This window comes from Schistocerca piceifrons, chromosome 9, assembly GCF_021461385.2.
Source record: "Schistocerca piceifrons isolate TAMUIC-IGC-003096 chromosome 9, iqSchPice1.1, whole genome shotgun sequence".
NCBI classification, from domain to species: domain Eukaryota; kingdom Metazoa; phylum Arthropoda; class Insecta; order Orthoptera; family Acrididae; genus Schistocerca; species Schistocerca piceifrons.
This window is the reverse complement of record NC_060146.1, coordinates 85,969,437-85,991,950: the sequence shown is the minus strand read 5'-3', so window position 1 is coordinate 85,991,950 and position 22,514 is coordinate 85,969,437. Positions and strand designations below refer to the sequence as shown.

The window sequence follows — 22,514 nt, the reverse complement described above, 5'->3', positions numbered from 1 at the left end:
CATCTTGGGCCTGTTGCTCTTCCGTTCATTGAAACTATGAAATTCCTGGATCTCGACAATAAACTTTCTTGGTTCTCCCACATGTCGTAAGTGGCAGTCCACTGTATGCGGTCCCTCAATGTCCTACGTGTCCTCACTGATACTTCCTGGTGAGCTGATCGAACCGTCCCCTCTGTTTGTTCCGGTCCCTTGTCCGTTCGATACTAGACTATGGATGTTTCGTTTTTGCATCTGCATGTCTGCCCTCTTATGCCGTCTCAATTCTATCCACCATCGTGGCATCTGTTTGCCACCGACGCCTGTTTCACTAACCACGTTGAGAGTCTGTAAGCAGAAACTGCCAAAATACCTCTGTGTTACTTCTGTGACTTTCTTCTCATTTGATATGCATGCCATTTGTCATGCATGGCCAACCATCCTATGCCTCCTTCGTCGATGACTCCTTGGATCTCCAGAATGGGGCGTGTCTGTCTTCTCTGTAACCTCCTGGAGTTTGCTTTCAGCTCTTGCTCCACCAGGTTAACTTCACGCTACCTGTAACTTTCCTGGTGGGAGTGAACCCTTCACCACCTTGGCTTCTTGCGGCGGAACGTGTTCACCTTGGCCTTCATTCACTTCCTAATGACACTACTCCAGCCTTGCTCTATCGCCTTCAGTTTCACAACCTTTGCATGGAACTTTGCGATAGTACCATTATGTACACTGATGGCTCTCAAACTGACGTAGTGTCGGGTATGTGTTCATCATTGGCACCAACGTTTTTCGGTATCAGTTTCTGGAACACTGTTCAGTATTCACAGCAGAGCTCTTCGCCTTGTATCAGGCCTCGGAATGTGTCGAGCGACATTGCGGCATCTGCTCAGACTCTCTCAGTGCCCTTCTAAGACCGTGTCAGCTGATTACTGTTCATCGCTTCATGCAACGGGTCCAGGATAGATGTGACTGACTTGCTTGCTCTTGATGGAGCCACTGTGATGTTTATATGGGTTCCTCATCACGCCAGTCTGACAGGAAACGAGGCTGCTGATCCTGCTGCCAAGGCTGCAGTCCTCGTACCTCAGCAGGTGGTTCCACTTTGGCATCACCACTGGAAACAAACTCCAGGTTATTAAGCCTTTCCCAGTTGCTTGGGTGACCTCTCAGCCCTCTTGCTGTGAGGAGATTATTTTAACTAGGTTGCGTATTGGGCACTGTCGTTTTAAACATCGCCGTTTGTTAAGTGGTGATCCCCCACCACTTTGTGCACATTGTGCTCAACTTTCGACGGTCCGCCATTTCCTGATGGAATGACCTTTTTTTTAAACCAATTACGTTCTCATTTGTGTTTGCCGTCTAAGTTATCAGCCGTTTTATCGAACGACGTGCGGGCCATCGACCACATTTTACTTTTTATCCGTCGTAGCAATATGGTGAAGCCCGTTTAATTTTTAGTTCTGGACCTCCGTTTCTCTGTGGGACATCTTATAGACTTTTCTCCACGTCCCTGTTTCAGCTGTCTTCTCTTCCGTTGATTCGGATTGACGTGTAGTCGTTTTTAACTCCTCTCTTTGGCTTCGTGTTTTACAGTTTTGACATGTGTGTGTATGACCCTAGTTGTTTTTGTGCCCTAAAACAAAACACAATTGCCCAGCTTCCCCATCATCTCGAGTGGTCTGTTATCTCTGACATGTACTCGAGCGACTATTCCCCTTGCGCTGTCCGTTTGCTGACTCCTACCTCAACTACATGCACATCCAAATGACAGCTTTCGAAGGCCGGCTGGAGGCTTTACCGCTCCCTGGCGACCTACGAGGAACATCATTTCCCCAGTCATGATGACAAGGGAGAATATCTTACAAACGTTATCCTTACTGCCGCAGAACGTTCCATTCCTCGCAATTCCTCTTTACCACGCTGACCGAGGCATGCAATGATGCGATACGCGTGTGCAGATGTGCTCTCCGCATTTTTAACCGTCATCCTATGATGAAAAACTGCATTTGTTATAAACAGTTGCATGAACAGTGTTTTCGAATTCTTCGGGATAGCAATAAAGATAGCTGTATTCCCTTAACAAGTTCTTTTAACAGTTCCACTCCCTCTTGTTTCCTGTGGCAACCTCCGACGGCTCTCTGGGACCAAGGTTCATTGCTCAATTTCCAGCCTGACAGTAGCAGATGATGTCATACTGGACCATATTGTTATCTACAACACCTTATTTGCGAAGATTTTGAGCTCCACTCACTACCATCCTGCCTTCTCCGTTGTAAACGAGTGGGGAATGCTTCGGTGATAGGCTTCTCTTCTCAGAATCCTGAGTGCTACAATGCCGCCTTTACTGTGAGGGAGCTAGATCACTAACTTCGTCCCAATCCTCTGCCCCAGGGCTGGACGATGATCACATTCAGAAGTTGCAGAACCTCTCTCTTGCGGGCTAGCACTTTCTCCTTCATACGTACACTACTGGCCATTAAATTTGCTACACCACGAAAATGACGTGCTACAGACGCGAAATTTAACCGACAGGAAGAAGATGCTGTGATATGCAAATGATTAGCTTTTCGGAGCATTCACACAAGGCTGGCACCGGTGGCGACACCTACAACGTGCTGACATGAGGAAAGTTTCCGACCGATTTCTCATCACGTTTCCAACTTTGATAAAGGTCGGCCTATCGCGACTGCGGTTTATCGTATCGCGACACTGCTGCTCACGTTGGTCGAGATCCAAAGACTGTTAGCAGAATATGGAAGCGGTGGGCTCAGGAGCGTAATACGAAGCGCCGTGCTGGATCCCAACGGCCTCGTATCATTAGCAGTCGAGATGACAAGCATCTTATCCGCATGGCTGTAACGGATCGTGCAGCCATGTCTCGATCCCTGAGTCAACAGATGCGGACGTTGGCAAGACAACAACCATCTGCACGAACAGTTCGACGACGTTTGCAGCAGCATGGACTGTCAGCTCGGAGACCGTGGCTGCGGTTTACCTTGACGCTGCATCACAGACAGGAGCGCCAGCGATGGTGTACTCAACGACGGTCCTGGGTGCACGAATGCCAAAAAGTCATTTTTTCGGATGAATCCAGGTTCTGTTTACAGCATCATGATGGTCGCATCCGTGTTTGGTGACATAGCGGTGAACTCACATTGGAAGCGTGTATTCGTCATCACCATACTGGTGTATCACCCGGCATGATGGTATGAGGTGCCATTGGCTACACGTCTCGGTCACCTCTTGTTCGCACTGACTGCACTTTGAAAAGTGAACGTTACATTTCTGATGTGTTACGACCCATGGCTCTACCCTTCATTCGATCTCTGCGAAACCCTACATTTCAGCAGGATAATGTACGACTACATGTTGCAGGTCCTGTACGGGCCTTTCTGGATACAGAAAATGTTCGACTGTTGTCCTGGCCCGCACATTCTGCAGATCTCCCTCCAACTGAAAACGTCTGGTCAATTGTGGCCGAGCAACTGGCTCGTCACAACACGCCAGTCACTACTGTTGATGAACTGTGGTATCGTGTTGAAGCTGCATGAGCAGATATACCTGTGCACGCCATCCAAGCTCTGTTTTGACTCAATGCCCAGGCGTATCAAGGCCGTTATTACGGCCAACGGTGGTTGTTCTGGGTACTGATTTCTCAGGATCTATGCACCGAAATTGCGTGAAAATGTAATCACATGTCAGTTCTAGTATAATATATTTGTCCAATGAATATCCGTTTATCATCTGCATTTCTTCTTGGTGTAGCAATTTTAATGGCCAGTAGTGTAAAATCACAGCTGGGCAGAGGGCACGTTTCCCAACCACTAGCGCGTGAAGTCACTGTTATATCCATACCTAAGCCAGGTAAGGGCAAACACCTTCCTTCTACGAGGGTTGCCCAGAAAGTTATGTAGCACCTTTTTTTCTCATGCAAAACGTGACATAGGTATTATTTGATGTCTCCTGAGTGAGCATGTAGTGTTTCTGTAACTTCCGACAGATAGCACAGCTGCAGGACAGTTTTAAAATGTCATCTGTAGGTTGTAACACGGAAAATGCAGGATGAATGGCACGTGCTACCCATATATAACTTTTTTTCTGAATTCTATATAAGTATTTGTAATTTAAATGCTTTCTTTTAATAAGTAAGGACATTGCTTCACTGTATGTGTACATTTAGGTAGAAGTCTGTTGACGTTTCATTGTATTTATCTGTGTTTTACTGTGAAACTTATAAGCTCTGGGAAAAAGCCAAAGGTATTTTATTTGCATCGACTAGCAACGATAATAGCAGTGCTTGTACGTTGTAAAATCTTTGGGTAGGGAGTTGTGCAGAGCGCACGGAGAGCGAGAGACGGGTTCCACCAGTGCCTGTAGTACTGCTCTCGCAGTACAGTGTACCATATTCGGCACCATCGTGTACGTGCGCTGGCCAGATGTCAAGACCAGGAGTGGACGGGCGGACAGGTTGTATTAATTACGATTGCCCGTTCCTATAATTAGCTCCACAATGTGCTACCATCTTCAACAACAGCAGCAGTTCCAGCAACACAGTTTCGTCGTCGGCTCCGAATTTCGTCGTATGCACAACACTGAAGTAAGACTTCATTGGTAGAAAGTATTAACGGCTAACCCAGAAGCACAACTGAATGTGATTTGATTGATAAGATTTATTTAAATAATAATCAGTTAAACTCAGGGCGATTGTGTCCTCATTGTTACCAAGCTTGATCCTTGTTCCTTTTTTCCCTAATATGCTGAGTGTCATAAGAAACAAATTAAATGGTTACAACCAGTTTATTAATGAATAATTTCTCTTTTAAGAATTTTAGCCTCAGTCTACCTTCAATTAAATGTTGTAAACAGAGGCTTCAGTATATGACTAAAGTAAAGCAATTTCATTTTTCAAGTTTGAGAATCAATCACTGGAAAAAAATCCAAATCTAACGAAATGCACAAATTAAGAGTGCGGAAGTTTTATTTATTTTACATATAGCTTGGAGCACATGCCTGTTTGGTTTAGTTTGTATTCTAGTATTTAATTCTGTTCAAGTCAGTAAAAAAAAAGGCTCAGTTGTTTAGACAATAATATGAAATCCAATTTGCAAAATAAGTAACGGCAAAGTAAAAAGTGCTTTCTTTTTTTCTAAATTTCTTTGATGACGTAATGCTGAGGTCACTGAAAGCCATTGTTCACGTAGCGAAATTCAGTACTAACATACAGTTTAATTGCATATTTTCAAATCATTACTCGATTGCCTTTTTCAAAATTTAATGCCAAACATAATGTAAGAGTGGCTTCTCAGTTTTCTTTATCATTACATTCTCACTTAAAATTAGTGTAAAAAAAAGTGGCAACCTTTAATTGCCATGTCAGTGTTTAATAATACACGTTCTTCTTTCCCATCATTTTGTACAGGATTTTGGATGTAAATTGCCCTATCGGGCTAGCGACCGTTAATTACTTCCTTTTCGTTCATTAGTGTAACTTTTGGATTCATGATTTCTGTCCAGTGAAATTATAGCCTTGTTCGGTTTAATTACTTGTATTTTTAGTAGACTTTCCATCAGAAGAGTCGGTTGTACACTTTCCTCCTACTTACTGGTATCACTTCTTTGGGAAAGATAGCCTTATACAATTAGAAAAAATCCATTAGGCATACACGCGATCCACAGTCATATTTTATATCGCAAGCAGAATAAATCGATTAATAAGAGGGAGGTTACAAGGTGATGTACGTTACAAGCAATGTGCTGTCATTGAATTTCTCAGTGTAGAGAAAGAAAGTGTTGGGAATATTCACAAACACTTGTGCAAAGTCTATGGAGCATCTGCTGACAGAAGTACAGTCAGTCACTGAGCATGGAGGGTGAGGTCATCAGAAGGCAGTTTGGCCGAGCTCCACAATTTGCAGCGGTCAGGGAAACCATCCACGGCTGTCACACCTGACGTTGCAGTGAGTTGACACTGTCATTTGCGAGGACAGAAGCATTATGACTCAACAGTTGGCGCTGCATCTGTCAATCAATAAAGGAAGTGTGTGCAGGATGGGTCTAACAGCGTCTAACGGAGGATCACAAATCACACAGAAAATACATTTGTCTTGATTTGTTGCAGCGTTTTGAGGCTGAGGGGGAGGCCTTCTTGTCCCGGATTGTGACAGGTGGTGAAACCTGGGTTTACCATTTTGAGCCTGAAACAAAACGACAGTGAAATGGTGACATTCCCACTCCCCACAGAAGAAAAATTTCAAAGCAACTGGTTCTGTCGGTAAGGTCATGACCACCGTGTTCTGGGACTGTGAAGGTGTGATTCTCATTGACGTGATTCCAAGAGGCAGTACCATTAATTCAGAAGCATATGTCTACACATTAGCAAAACTCAAGACGCCCTTCCGGCGACTTAGACGCCACAGCAACCCCGGAGGTGTTTTGCTGCAACATGATAACGCTCGGCCCCAACAAATCTCAGAGCTGCTGAACACATCGCAAAACAGGGTTGGACAGTGTTACCCCATCCACCTTACAACACTGACCTAGCCCCCTCGGACTTTCACTTGTTTGGGCCATTAAAGGATAACAATCGAGGAAGACATCTTAAGGACAATGAGGAGGCGATTCACACAGTGAAGCACTGGCTCCACTACCAGGACAAGGATTGGTACCGACAGGGCATACATGCCCTTGTTTCGTGCTGGAGGAAGGCCACAGAACAGGATGGAGATAAATAGGGTGTATAGATAAAACACCATTCTTTCATGTGTGTAATTCTCGCCATCTTCAATAAAGAATTGTTGAAGAAAAAAAATGTGGTACATTACTTTCTGGGCAACCCTCGTAGTTTTCACCTGATTTCTCTCACCAGCTGTGTTTGCAAGGTGATGGAGCCTACGATTCATGCCCGGCTGGTACAGTGCCTCGAGTCTCACAATTTACTGACCACTGCACAATGTGGATTTCGAGCGCACCATTCTGCAGTTGGCTATCTTGTCGCTTTTTCAACCCATGTCAAGAATGGTTTTCTGCAGAAATACCAGCCTGTGGCCGTGTTTTTCGATTTGGAGAAAGCCCATGACACCTGCTGGAGGACTGGTATCCTCCACGATCTCTACACTCAGGGCTTCCGTGGCCACATGCCCCATTCCCTTCAGGAATTTTTAGAAGACAGTGTTTTCAAGGTACATGTGGGTTCTGCCTTGTCGGACATCTTCGTCCACAGGAACAGTGTGTCTCAGGTTCCGTCCCGGGCGTCGTCCCCTTTTGCTAGCGCCACTAACTCTAATATGGCCTGTCTCCTGGACATCTCCGGCTTCCTTTTCGTTGATGATTTTGTGATCTATTGCAGTTCCCCACGGACTTGTCTCCTTGAGAGCATCTTCAACGATGACTCGATCATCTTTACTCGTGGAGCATTGACAATGGCATTTGCTTTTCCAGTGACAAAACCATTTGTATGAATTTCTTGTGGAGCAATTGGTTTGTTCCAATGCCTTTACATCTTCGGCCTCTTGCTCTTCCGTTCGTTGAAACTACGAAATTCCTGGGGCTCATGCTCGGTAGGAAACTTTCTGGGTCCTCCCACGAGTCTTACCTGGCAGCCCGCTGTAAGTGGTCCTTCAGTGTCCTACGTGTCCTCAGCCATACTTCTTGGCAAACAGATCAGACCACCCTCCTCCATTTGCACCAGCCCTTTGTCCATTGGAAACTACACTATGGGTGTTTCGTTCATGCATCTTCACGTCTGTCCCTCTTACTCCGGCAGCTTAACCTGATGCTACCTGCCACCTTGCCAATGTGTGTGAACCCTTCATCACCTCGGTTTCGTGCAGCAGCCCAAGTTCATCTTGGCCTTCATTCACTTCCTAAGGACAGTAGTCCAGTCTTGGTCTATTGCCTTCAGTTTCATGACCTTCGTACAGAACTCTGCAATAGTACCTTTGTGTAACTGATGGATCTCGGACTGACCACTGTGTCGGGTGTTCCTTCGTCATTGGCACCGACGAGCTCTTCATCCTGTATCAGGCCACGCAGTACATCCGGAGACTGGGAAATCGATTGCATCATCTGCTCCAACTCTCTCAGTGCCCTTCAGAGTCTCTGTGTGCTTTACACCATCCATCTCTTAGTGCAACAGGTCCAGGAAAGCTGTCACTTGTGGACAACCTGCTCTTGGCCCTCTCGCTGTAAGATCATTTTAGCTAGGCGTATTGGGCACTGTCTTTTTAGCCATTGCCATTTGTCAAGTGGTGTTCCCCTACCTTTTTGAGCTCACTTTGCTCAACTTTTAACGGTTCGCCATTTCCTGACAGAATGCCCTTTTTTTTAACCACTAACATTCTCATTTATGTTTGCCATGTAAGTTGTCGGCCACTTTAGCAAATGATGAGTGGGCTGTCGACCGCATTTTATTTTTTGCCCATCGCAGCAATATGGTGAAGAACATTTAATCTTTAATTCAGTACCTCTGTTCTCTATGGCGTATTTTATGGGCCTTTATGCAAGTCACTGTATTTAGCTGTCTTTCCTTCCATCAATTGGGCGGAACGTAGTCATTCTTAACTCCTTTTTTTTTCGTGTTCTACAGTTTTGACATGGGTGCATCTGACCCTAGTTATTTTTGTGCCCTAAAACAAAGTAACACCAACACTTGAAATCAAGGAAGCTGTGGTCATGTACAACAAACAACTTTGTTGGGTCCTCTGTCAGTGTCAGCGCTTCATGAAAAATCCAGTGAGATTTGTCATCAGTTCTCAACAAGCATCCAATTGAGAATCCTTCCATGTGGATACGAGGATTAAAACTCTGCAGATGTCAATTAAGGATCAGGAATGTGGATTAAAACTGGGCAAGGCATGGGTGATTACCTATTGCAAAAGTGGGGATGGGCTATTTCTACAAACTGTGACTGCACTGTCTTCGGCCGGCCGGAGTGGCCGAGCGGCTCTAGGCGCTACTGTCTGGAACCGCGTGACCGCTACGGTCGCAGGCTCAAATCCTCCCTCAGGCGTGGATGTATGTCGTGTTCTTAGGTTAGTTAGGTTTAAGTAGTTCTAAGTTCTAGAGGACTGATGACCTTAGCAATTAAGTCCCATAGTGCTCAGAGCCATTTGAACCATTTTTTTTTTACTGACTTCTTACAGTCAATCCACCATATTGTGGCTGACTGCCATGTTCAAGTGCAAAAAGGAACAATAATGGACATTCACTGTGCATTGTATGAAGCAATCGAATAGGTCAAGAATCTAGGTCTGGCGATGTAAGAACGTATGAGCTTGTGATTGTGGACATTTGTCCATAAAAGTTATGTATTTTTATTTGTATTCATCATACGATAAATGTCTGTGATTTAACTGAGTTTACATTCGAAAATAATTTTCCTGCATGTATTTATGCTAAAAATACATTAGCGAAAAAAAACGAACTTAACTAGCAAAAAACAAAGACCAGATAGTATTGGATGTTACCAAAAGGAAATCAAAGAGAGAAAAAGACTAATAATGTATGGAAAGTTCTGGCTGAGAATTACGAATTATTTAGGAATAAAGGAGATGACTCATCAAAAGACAGAAGGTACAGAGCTTGTCTAGCTTTCGGAATGCATTTCCTTTTTTAAGCTTGTGAAAAACATGCACGCACATGCGTGCTCGCCCCCCCCCCCCTCCCCACACACACACACACACCTGTCTACCCATATTAAGTTCAGGCGACTGCCAGAACTTTCCTGGTCCAGACTGAATGTACTGGGATGAGGGGAGGGGCAGAGAGAGGTGGGAGGCAGGGAGAGGGTTGGAGGGAAGTGTTCAGCGGCTCTTGGGAGAGTGGGGAGCTGTCTGTGGGCTAGCTAGGGTTGCAGGTAGACAGGGCTGGTGGCAGACAGCCGGGCACGCAATTTCATGGCCTAGCGTGTGAGATAACAGCACATAACTAGCTGATGTGGGGGCACAAATTGGGTGGGGGTGAAGGTTGTGCTGTAAGGATAGGTCCCATCTGCGTAACTCAGAAAAGCTGGTGGTTTTGGTAAGGAAGAACCAGATGGCATGGGTTGTGAAGCATCTACTGAAATCTCACACGCTGTGTACTGCTGCACATTGTGCTACTGGACTGTCCACTTTGTTTTTGGAAACAGTTTGGCAGTGGCCACTCATTCTAGTTGACAGCTGGTTGGTTGTCATACCAATGTAAAATGCTGTGCAGTGGTTGCAGCAGAGCTGGTATCTAATATGGGTGCTTTCACAGGTGGCCTCGCCTCTGGTGGCAGTAGAATGAGCATGTGATGGCACTGGAGCAGGTGCTGCTGGATGGCTGGATTGGGCAGGTATTGTATCCGGGACTTCCACGGGGGTATGATCCCTGTCACAGGGGATTGAGGGTGGAAGGCACAGGGATGGACTAGAATGTTGTGAGGTTGGGTGGGCAGCGGAACACCAGTTTGGGAAGGGTTGGAAGTATCTTGGGTAGGATGTCCCTCATTTCAGAGCATGATGATAGATAATGAAAAAAAAAAAATGATGTGGTTCAGTCATTCCATTCCGGGGTGGTATTGGGTGACAAGGGGGCTGCTTCTTTGTGGGTGATTCTTGGGGTCAATGTGAGGATCGGGCGTGTCTAAGGATATGGCATGGGAGATCAGTTCACGAATTAGTACGTATCGATGATGCAGAGTGTTATATCCTAGCCAGTAATGCCACCCGAGCCCGCTGCCAAAAGGTTGGCAGCATCAAAGTCCGGACGCCGTCCGCATAAGCAGCGCCAGCGAGACAGGAAATCGCCGCAAGTCTGCGCGCGCCACCGGTGGCTTCTGGGTTCTTAAGCGCTGGAGTCGTGAGCGCTAGGACAGTTCTGTATTCGCCGCTCAGTTGTATACTCGCCACCGAATTGTGTACTTGCTAGTCAGTTGTGTGTTCATCGCAGCAGAGTTGCTGTTTGTCGTCAGCCGACGCTGACCTAGCCGCTCCGACTCGAACTAGACAGATTTCTGTAGACACGGAGTTCACCACTGTGTTTCTGTATCTTCGTAATAAAGATAAGTACCGACTTTTATTTAATCAGAGTGTTTGGGTTTTCATCTTTCTGTTTACTGTTCCAGCGGACCGGTCGGCCCGCTATTAAAAGTGTGGCGGTGACTTCGTAAGCCGTTTCTACAGCGAATTGTTTGTCGCTACGAACGCCGCCACAAAACTGGCGACGAGGACTGCCGAACTCGTGTGCAGGGCTGGTTCAACTTGTTTCTGGTTATACTAATTATAGCGATAACCTTTTGGGGGCTGGTTTAATTTGTGTTCACTATGTCTGCCGAATTACAACAGTTGATCTTGTTACAGAGTCAGCAAATACAAAGTCTGGTGGAAGCAATCGCCAAACAAGCGGCTAATCCTCCAACACAAAAGGAACAAGCACAGGCAGCACCACATTTCCGTGCTTTTGATGCATCAAGAGAAGAATGGCGAGAATATTTCGCGCAGTTGCAGGCGCACATGACAGTCTACAAAATCACAGGTACTGAGCGGCAGCTTTATTTAATTTCCACTGCAGGCGTGGAAATCTATCGACTACTTTGTAAGTTGTTCCCGGAATCCCAACCAGAAGCTTTAGACTATGACGTTGTTGTTAACAAGCTTGCTGAGTATTTCGAGTCGCGAGTTCATGTGGCAGCAGCCAGATTCAAGTTCTTCAGATTAAAGAAACTGCCACATCAATCTAATAAACAGTGGTTAACAGATTTGCGGGGCCTCACCCGTCAGTGCCGATTTAATTGTGTGTGTGGAGCTTCCTACAGTGATGTCATGCTACGAGACGCTATTACTCAAAACATTGCAGATTCTCGTATTCGTGCTGCTATCTTAAAGTTGCCTGACCCGTCATTAGAGACTGTGATGAACATCATTGAAGCCCAAGATACTTTTGACTATGCTGAGTGTGAGTTAGATCAACCATGTATTTCTCAAATTGCCTGTGCTAAGCAAGTTATGTCACGCCCGCGGCCCCACCGGCAGAGTCAGACTGTAAACACTAGCCGGCCGCGTCATGTTAAACACATTCGTCAGCCGCGTGTGCAAAATGATAGAGTTAAGGCTTGCCCTAAGTGTGTTCTTGCTCATCCTCGTGACCGTTGCCCGTTAAGAAACGCGGTTTGTCACTTTTGTCAAAGGAAAGGACACATCCAGACTGTTTGTTTGCGTAAACGCAAGAACAATTCTAGTGCTGCCCAGCCCATGGATATTCAGGTTCTTCAAAGCCAGCCCGCCCAGAAGGTCGCGTTTAAAGACTCTTCCACGGTTCGTGTCGGTAATAAACTTGTTCGCAATAAGCCACCCACCCAGCCCTCTGCTATGCGACCCAAGCGTAATTCAAACGCTGTAAAAAGTACTGTACAGACTGCAAGTGAAGCGGGAGTTGTTGTTCCACCCGCCCAACCCACGAGTTGTCGTAAGCAGCGAACACGCGCTAAACGCGCTGATTTTGTGTCTTCCGCCTCCACTGCACCGATCCAGAGACAGTGTAATAAACTATTTGTGCAGCTACGCATCCAGGATAAGACCTTCAATTTTCAATTAGACACTGGTGCGTCTGTGACTCTCATAAATAGTGCTACGTATGCGGCTATCGGCCGCCCTAAACTTTCAGCGGCAAAACATTCTTTGGCTACTTATAGTGGAGAACAAATTCCTGTGTTAGGTGTATGTAGCGTGCCAGCCACATTCCGTGGCAATACAAAAACAGTTTCCTTCACAGTGCTCCGCGCTACAGACAGTGTAAACATTTTCGGATTGGACTGTTTTGACTTGTTTGACCTGTCTATCCAAGACAATGTGTTGCAACTTAATTCTGTTGTTGTTCCTCAAGACAGCATAACCGATTTGTGTAAACAATACAGTGACATATTTAAAGACGAACTAGGTTGTGCTGCGAACTTTGCCGCTCATATTACGTTAAAAGATAATGCTCAGCCTCGATTTTGTCGTGCTCGTCCAGTGCCTCACGCCCTCCGGGCACCTGTAGAAGATGAACTTCGTCGATGGCAAAACAACGGTGTTATTCAACCCGTTTCAGCGAGCCAGTGGGCTTCTCCCTTAGTTATTATAAAGAAACCGTCTGGCAAGTTACGTTTGTGTGCTGATTTTAAGTCGACAGTTAATCCTCAGACTGTCATTGATTCTTTTCCTTTGCCTAGACCGGACGAGCTGATGGATAAGTTAGGGGAAGCTCGTTTCTTTTCCAAAATTGATCTCCGTGAAGCATATTTGCAATTGCCCCTCGACGAGCAATCACAATAGTATTTTGTCATAAACACGTCGTTGGGGTTGTTCCGTTTTCTGCGTTTGCCTTTTGGTTGTGCGTCAGCTCTAGCTGTTTTTCAGCGTTTTTTGTCACAACTTCTGGCTAATGTGCCATCGTGTTGCAACTATTTAGACGATATTGTTGTGTCCGATCGGACGCGTGCTGAACATTTCCGTAATTTGGAGTGTTTGTTTAAAGTGTTGTCTCAGGCAGGCCTACGTTGCAACATCGATAAATGTTCATTTTTCCTTACGGAGCTGGAGTATCTGGGACATGTTATTAATGCTCAAGGCATTCATCCCTCCCAGTCACATTTAGCAGCTATTCGTGATTTGCCCGCCCCTCGCAATCTGCATGAATTGCAAGCAGTTCTTGGCAAATTGACGTATTATATTAGGTTTATACCTAATGCATCACAGATTGCTGCACCGTTGCATCGTCTCCGCCGTAAGAATGTTCCGTTTGTGTGGTCAGCTGATTGCCAATCAGCCTTTCAGCAGCTTAAAGAGGCTTTATTGAATGATCGTTGTCTGGTCCATTACGACCCTAACAAGCCTCTGGTGTTAGCTTGTGATGCCTCTTCTTTCGGCCTCGGTGCTGTGTTGTCTCACCGAGTCGGTAACACCGAACGTCCTATTGCGTTCGCATCTAAATTGTTAAACAAAGCTCAGTGTAATTATAGCCAATTGGACAAGGAAGCGTTGGCTATTGTGTTCGGTGTCACAAAATTCCATCACTACCTCTATGGTAGACCATTCTATTTAGTAACAGATCACAAGCCCCTGACGTCACTGTTTCATCCGTCTAAACCAGTTCCTCAGCGGACAGCTCAGAGACTACAACGTTGGGCTCTTTTGTAATCACAATACCAGTATGAGATACTGTATCGCCCTACAGCTCAGCATGCAAACGCTGACGCGCTTTCTAGATTGCCGATTGCTGCGGATGATGTCTTCGATTCCTCTGACGACTCTTGCCATCAGATTGACGCCGATGAGCATCAATCCCTCCGGGATTTTCCGATTGATTATCGTCAGGTGGCACGTGAGACAGCTACGGATCCTCATCTGAGTTTACTATTACGTTTTGTTCAACGTGGTTGGCCGTCCAAGGCAAAGGACATATCGGATCCTGTGGTTCGTCGCTATTATCCGCAACGTCATCTGTTGTCTGTTTCGCACGGAGTTTTGCTGTTACGCACCGAGAATGACCAGCTTCGTGTAGTGGTTCCCCAAGTGCTCCAATCCAAGGTCCTCGACTTGTTGCATCAAGGTCATTGGGGAGTGGTCCGCACCAAGCAGCTTGCCCGCTGTCATTGTACATGGATCGGCATTGATAAGCAGATTACGCAGATGTCTACAGATTGTTCGACGTGTGCCGAACACCAAGCTGCTCCGCCTCAACGCTATTTTGAGTGGGCACGCCCTGCCGGTCCCTGGCAGCGAGTACATATTGATTTCACTGGTCCATATTGGAATTCTCGTTGGCTCATCGTGATAGATGCATTTAGTAATTTTCCGTTTGTTGTGCCCATGCAGTCTACAACGTCTGCACAAACTATACAGGCGTTGACTTCAATTTTTTGTATTGAGGGTCTTCCGGAAGTTTTAGTGTCTGACAATGGTCCACAATTTACCTCTGCTGAATTTGAAAGTTTTTGTTCTGCCAATGGCAGTCGCCATGATCTTACTCCGCCGTTCCACCCTCAATCGAATGGTGCAGCGGAACGTTTTGTACGCACATTCAAGGATCATATGGACCGCCTTCGTGCTACGCACTCTCGTCAGCAGGCCCTCATCACGTTCCTGTCGTCGTACCGGACCACGCCACGCGACGGCCCTTCGCCTGCTGAGCTTCTCCACGGCCGTCGTCATCGCACCCTACTACGGTTGTTGCACCCCCCGGATCGACCCGCCGCTTCTGAGCATCGCACGCGTTTTCAGCGCAACGACGCCGTTTTTTTCAGAGTTTATCATGGTCGCCGTCGTTGGGAACGTGGTACCGTGATAAGTGTCCAGGGTCGCGGTTTTTATACTGTTCAAGGTGCTACTGGGGTGCACAGGAGGCATCAGAACCAGTTGCGCCGCGCTGGCCGCCCGGATTCTGCCGCTCGTTCTATGTCCACAGATTTGGTCCGCGGCGGGTTCCAGCCGCGCCTTCCGACTTCGCTGCCGCCCCCAGGGCAGCAGCAGCAGCCGTCGCCGCTACCACGCCGACAGCCCGTCCCGTTGATGCCTCCCTCGCAGCTTCATCCGGGAGCGCCCCAGGTGGTCGCTCCGGCGCCTGCGGTCCCTCTTCAGTCGCCACCGCCTTCGGAGCTGATGGACGTCGACCCCTCAGCCGGGCCGCCTTCCCAAGCGGTGGCTGTGCAGCCTGTCCTGCAGCCGCTTTCCTTGGGCACCCCCAAGGAGTCTGACCCCGCAGCGCCTTGTCCGGCGCCCACTCAGCAGCCGTCGACGCAGCGTCAGGAGACGCTGCCTCTCTTCGTGGGTCCTGACGCCTCGTCGCGTCCAGTACCAGAAGCTGCGCCCGTGGTCACAGGCGTGCACCCTGACCTCGGTTTTCAGTCGGTGTTTCCCGAGGCCCCGCGCAGCCAATGCTGGGGTGCGGACCGGGGACTGCCACCGACAACAGTCTCCGCCCCGGTCTCTTCTGCTACGCCTGCGGCCAGACCCCTCCCCCGCCGTCGACGCTCGCCACGTCATTATTCAACGACGGTGCGGCGATTTGGGGGGGAGGAGTGTTATATCCTAGCCAGTAATGCCACCCGAGCCCGCTGCCAAAAGGTTGGCAGCATCAAAGTCCGGACGCCGTCCGCATAAGCAGCGCCAGCGAGACAGGAAATCGCCGCAAGTCTGCGCGCGCCACCGCTGGCTTCTGGGTTCTTAAGCGCTGGAGTCGTAAGCGCTAGGACAGTTCTGTATTCGCTGCTCAGTTGTATACTCGCCACCGAATTGTGTACCTGCTAGTCAGTTGTGTGTTCATCGCAGCAGAGTTGTTGTTTGTCGTCAGCCGACGCTGACCTAGCCGCTCCGACTCGAACTAGACAGATTTCTGTAGACACGGAGTTCACCACTGTGTTTCTGCATCTTCGTAATAAAGATAAGTACCGACTTTTATTTAATCAGAGTGTTTGGGTTTTCATCTTTCTGTTTACTGTTCCAGCGGACCGGTCGGCCCGCTATTAAAAGTGTGGCGGTGACTTCGTAAGCCGTTTCTACAGCAAATTGTTTGTCGCTACGAACACCGCCACAAAACAGAGCTTCTGCCTTTTGGTGAGTTGTCTCCTTTATTCCTAAACAATAGAGAAAAAGACTAGATACAGACATATGTTGTTATCATCTTATCCCAAAACAGAGAGCAGCTTTACCTTTCAGAATGTAATCCGTGAGCAGAGTAGGAACCGTTGGGCTGTCCTCATTTATAGCCTTCAGGACTGAAAGTAAAAAAGAAGCATAAAATTATATATGGTGACAGGTACTTGAGTTGGACAACTGTTGACACATGTTAACAGTCACATCAAAAAAGTAAATCACTGTTGTCTTGCAGTATAGAATGTAGAAAAAAGTCTTCGAAGTCAAAGTACTTCATTACAACAACACCCCCCCCCCCCCCCCCGACTCCACAATACACATTCACTAAAGGGGTAGTCATAAAGATTTAACTATCAACTCAAAAAAATAAAATTATATTATTAAGTCTTTTTCTCTTTGCAGGTACACGCTTGATACAGAGTGTAATTTCTGCTACTTAGGACCATAGCATGCTGCTAGAGAAGACAAAATAAAATCGAGCAACCATTGATAAAGCAGTGTGTCATTCAGTAATTTGTTTACAAGACCAGTGAAAATGTTGCAGCTGGGTCAGGCCACTGCAGACCGATAAAGAAGTAAACTGGATCAGTTTGTGGTAGCAAAAATATTTTCAATGCCGCTAAAAGCAAGTTATCGCACTGTACTCCGCCTTATCCACAGGCTCGGCAGTTTTGTTTTGGCTCCTCTGGTGGTGTGCTGTCATGCCATGGTGCTGGGATTTGTGTGTCCCAGGATTGTGGACATGTACATATAAACAAACAATGGAAACTTGCTGGCAGATTAAAACGGTGTACCGGAGCAGAAACTCAAGCCAGAACCTTTGCTTTTCACGGGCATGTTCTCTACCGTCTGAGCTTCTGAGCACAACTCACGACCCACCCTCACAGCTGGTTAGGAGCCTTTCTCCATTCCCATCATTTTCCAGACATGCTATTCATTTCAGCATAGCTGCTGCATCTCTCATCACTGATGACGTGACTTATATACTCTTATATAGGACAGCCCCTGTGGTTCATCCCTATGCTATTCCTCCAACAACAATTTTCAGCAACAACTTGTGCTGTAATATGTGTCGCTTGTCTGATGTAACTTACATTTTTTCCACATTTAGTGCAAGTAGCCACCCATTATACCAAACAGAAAGTCTATCAAAGTCATCCTGTATCCTCCTGTAGTTGTTCAAAGACAAACACTTTTCTGTAAATTACAGCATCGGCAGCAATAAGTCGCAGGTTGCTGCTCACTCTGTCTGTCTAGTAGCGTATGTACGTGGAGAACAAGAGTGGTCGTATCCCACTTTCCTGAGGCACTCCTGTTGATAAGCATGTCTCCAATGAACACTTGCCATACAGGACAACATGCTGGGTTCTAGTACTTAAAAAGTCTTCGTGCTACTGACATATTTGAGTGCCCTTCAAGTCATTATTTTACTTTTTCTTGTTGTTGCAAGTCTTCACTCCTTACTCGACCAATTCAACTGATCTTCAACAATTTTCGGAAACACTATACTCTAAAACTTTGAACCATTTCACTTCTGTCTTCTCCCACTGTGCATGTTCCACATCCATTGAGAGCTGTGCACAAAATGTAACTTTTATGAACATTCTTTCGTCATCAAGGCTTATATCTTTGAATGTTAGCTTCTCTCACTACAATTTGTTGAGAAGTGCTGCGAAACTTTGATACTGACCAAACAAATCCATGATGAGCTGTGCCACACTTCTTTTCTGCTCATCCAATTCGTTAAAGATGCCAGAACAATCAATTATATTCAAACAAGTATCAAAGTATGGTTTTGTGTGTAACTTCATGTGTGATTTACGTCTCCTTAAAATTCTTCTGAAACACCTGAATTTGGCCTCTTCCCATGCAGTGGATAGAGTCCTGTGGCTCTTCCAACTTAATCACTCCCATCAGGTACTCGTACATACTTGAAGGTTATGACTGATCCCAGTGAGTGATTACTGACCGCACTGTCAAACAGCACGAAAGGGTGCCCAAAAATAATTTGAATTTCTTTATAAAAGGCATGTATGTAATTTTTAATACAGCTTTTATATCCTTGAATGTACTCTTCATTAGTACTAGTGCACATGTCCAAACCTACATTCCAGTGTTGGAAGCACCTTCCTCCGTGATACCTGCTAAAAATGTCACAACATAATGTTTTATGTTGTTGACATCGACAAAATGCTTTCCTTTCAAGACTCTTTTCATGCTAAGGAGCAGGAAGAAGTCTGAGGGAGCTAAATGTGATGAATAAGGCATGTGGATCAAGGTAGTTGTCTTCGTTGAGGCAAAAAACTGTCAAACAGTGAGAGTGCTATGGACGGAAACATTGTAATGTTGCAGCAACCACTCGTTGAAAATCCTCAAAGCCGGACTTTTTGCATCAAACTCCTGTGCAACCTTTTCATAATGTGCAAATAGAATAGTTGGTTTAATGCTTGCCTTCGAGAGTAAAATTTGAGTGTGCAATCCCTCTGATCTGAAAAAAAGAAAATAAAAAGGGCCAGATCAGCATTGTCTTGATATTTGATCATTTCACTTGATGAGCTTTTTTTGGACGTGGCAAGCCAGGGGATTGCCATTGACCTGAATGTTGTTTACTTTCTGGATCATACCCATAGCACCACGATCCATTGGATTCACTGAATGTGACAGTTTTGTTGAAATAATTAAGATAGTCTTCAAATGTGTCATTTTTGATTGGCAGTGAGAAGTCTACACACAAACTTTACTGCCACTCTTCCCAAATCAAGGTTCAAAATGCACTGAATTGTGCTCCAGGATAACCCATATAGGTCTTCATGATGATATGTAGATTGTCCTCTGTTGATCTTCGCTGATGGGATTACAGGTTTTGCCACTCTGTACCTCAGTTTTGGCAGACTATGGCTGATCTTTAGCAGCCATTTCCGCTTTTTTATAATGAGAAAACCATTTATACACGAGTTTTAAAAAACCACTCTCATCGTTGTCAGCTGATGCTGCTTGGCGGGCAGACTTAGGAGAGGTCCTGCAACAGCCTCCTAGTGGTACTACAACTACACGGTGCAGAGCATTAAGATTCCAGTTATTTTTTAGTTCCTTTTTGCATCAGATTTTTTTTTTCCAGTTATTCTCGTTAAACTGCTTTAGAGACAGCTGCCAATCTTTGCAACAGGTGTTGGTCATCTGCATGTCACTTTGCATTTTGCAACAAGTTTCTATTGAAAATCACCTCGCTGTATACATCTGCATCCATCCCAACAACTTCACAGGGCTACTGACATTATCCATCAGGTCATTTACATCACGAAAAACAGCGATCCTGTCAGACGACCTTGAAGTACGCAAGATTCTGCCTTTGCTTCTGAAAGTGTTTACCCGTTAAGAACAACATACCAAGTTCTGTGTCCAGTCCAGTTGCACATATTTTTGGATATTTCATATGTATTTTGCTTACTGGGCTCTGTTGGAAACTGTATCTGAGGCATTCTGAAAGTCAATAAAATGGTACCAACCACTGAACTGTTGTCTCCTATCTTTTGATGTCATGGATGATCAGAGGAAGCTGTGTGTCACATTATCTGTGCTTGTGGAAAGCACAGTGCTTCCTACTTTGTAGTCTTTCTGCACCCAGAAAAATCATCACAAGTGAGCACAGTATATGTTTCACAATTTCTACTCAGTATGCTACGAGATAGTTGTAATGAATGAAGTCACTACACTGTATAATACTACTTACTTTTTATAAGCACTTGTAGAGCTTGATTGTCTGGAGGTCCACTGCCTAAGTGATATGGGATGACTGTTGTCAGGTACTGAAACACAAAATTACAATATATTATTTTACTGCTACCATGCTGAGAAAAATCCTTGGCCTTACACACAGATGCCTTAGTTTTGTTTTCTAAAGCAACCCAGCCTCTTGTCCAACTTGTAATCAGTTACATACCAAACGTGATCTACTGTCTTGCAAGTTTCAGATCAATTGAGTTACCGTAACACTAATGTAAAGCTGATGGTTGAACATCTAACAGAAGACAACTCAGAAGCACTGGGATTTCTACATTTGAGTGCCAACACATGTTCTCTTATGGTGTTAGTGGTCGCAAATGAAGGTAAATATAATATGAATTGTATAATTCTGATCACATTACAAGAAGTAACAATAATATACTTGTAGATGCAGACTTTGCCCCCACTGTTCAACCTATACATCGAAGAGGTAATGACAGAAATAAATGAAAGGTTTAGAACTGGGATTAAGATTCAATGATCAGATTCATTGATGGCGCTGGTATCCTCAGTTGAAAGTGAGGAAGGTTTGCAGGACCTATTGACTGAATGAACATTCTAATCAACCCACACTGTGAACAGAGAATAAATCTAAGAAAGATGAAAGTAATGGGTAGTACCAGAGGGATTAGTAATAAAACTGACATTAAAACTGGGGACCATAATGCAGATTAAGTGAAAAGATTGTGCTACCTTGAAAGCAAAAAATATATGATGGACAAAATGAGGAGGACATAAAAAGCAGACTAGGCATTCGCGGGATTAGCCGAGCGGTCTAAGGTGCTGCAGTCATGGGCTGTGCAGCTGGTCCCGGCGGAGGTTGAGTCCTCCCTCGGGCATGGGTGTGTGTGTGTGTGTGTGTTTGTCTTTAGGATGATTTAGGTTAAGTAGTGTGTAAGCCTAGGGACTGATGACCTTAGCAGTTAAGTCCTATAATAAATTTAAAAAAAAGACTAGGCATTCCTGGCCAAAAGAATTCTAATGTCAGATATAGCCTTAATGTGAGAAATTCTTTGAGAATGCACATTTATAGCATGGAATTTGTGGAAGTGTCACGGACTGTGGGAAAACTGGAAAATAAGACAATCAAAATATTTGCAATCTGGTACTATACAACAACTTTCAAAATTGGAGGATGGATGACGTAAGAGATGAGGAAGTTCGGTGTAAAATTTGTGAAGAGAGAAAACACTGACTAGAAGAAGGCACAGGAAGCAGGGACATGTTTAAGACAACAGAGAACAGCTTCCACAGTACTCGAGGGAATGCTAGAGGGCAAAAACTGTAGGGGAAGACAGAGGTTGGAATATATCCAGGAAATAAGAGACTGACGAGAGAGGAATTTATGGCAGGCCACATCAGACTGGTCATAAAACTAATGACAAAAGGAAAGAAAGAAAAAATAGATTATGAATCTCTTACAATCTGGCGCTAAAGTCGTTAACTGGTTGCTGGTAGTCATGAGGCTGGAAACCGGACTGTACTGCCCATTTGGGAGTAACAGGTATGGGGTCAAGCAGACAATGGATCATCTTCAGTGCTGAGTTGCACTTCTATCTTAGTGGTAGCAACCAGTGGATTGGTGTCTGCAGTTGAGGTGGGGAGCACCACGACAAGTTATCGGAAGTGTCCAAACACACATTCTACCATCCCGAGTGTCGGTGTGGTGATGCGAGATCTTACGTAGTTTCTCTTGGGTACTATAACAGCCTCAAGGTATGTCCAGGAGGTCCTGTACCCACTGGTGTCATCCTTCCCGAACAGCCACCTCTAGTGTCTAATTTAACGGGACAATGCTCGCCTTGCAAGCACTTCCAGCTGTGGGTACTCTGCCACAGCCAGTGGCACAGGCAGACCTCTGCTCAGTTGAAAGTGTCTGTGGTGTTTTGTAACGTGTGATTGTGACCCCCACCTGTAGCAACTGATCTCGAGGAAATGGATGCTCAGGTGCAGGCTACAAAGGACAGACTATTGCTGCATGTGGTGTGAGACAATTGCAGCCACATGTTGCAATGCCTGGATGTGTGCAATCTATGACACGGTAACCCACTGTGACACTTACTTGCACGCTGTTTGCAACACAGTAAATGCTGCTACTACAAGGGGCATTCGATAAGTAATGCGACACTTTTTTTCTGGAAGCAGGTCGGTTTCATTTGGGATTGT

At 45.6% G+C, this 22,514-nt stretch overlaps 1 protein-coding gene across 1 annotated transcript in view; it reads right to left on the bottom strand.

Annotated features, from left to right (window-relative positions):
• The window catches only part of LOC124716979 (fasciculation and elongation protein zeta-2), a 430,057-nt gene that overhangs the window by 7,759 nt on the left and 399,784 nt on the right, over positions 1 to 22,514 (bottom strand). The window contains exons 6-7 of the mRNA XM_047243583.1: positions 20,296 to 20,371; positions 16,622 to 16,687 (exon numbers count right to left, since the gene is read on the bottom strand). Of these exons, the coding sequence (XP_047099539.1) occupies positions 16,622 to 16,687; positions 20,296 to 20,371 (142 nt within the window). The remainder of the gene's footprint in view (positions 1 to 16,621; positions 16,688 to 20,295; positions 20,372 to 22,514) is intronic.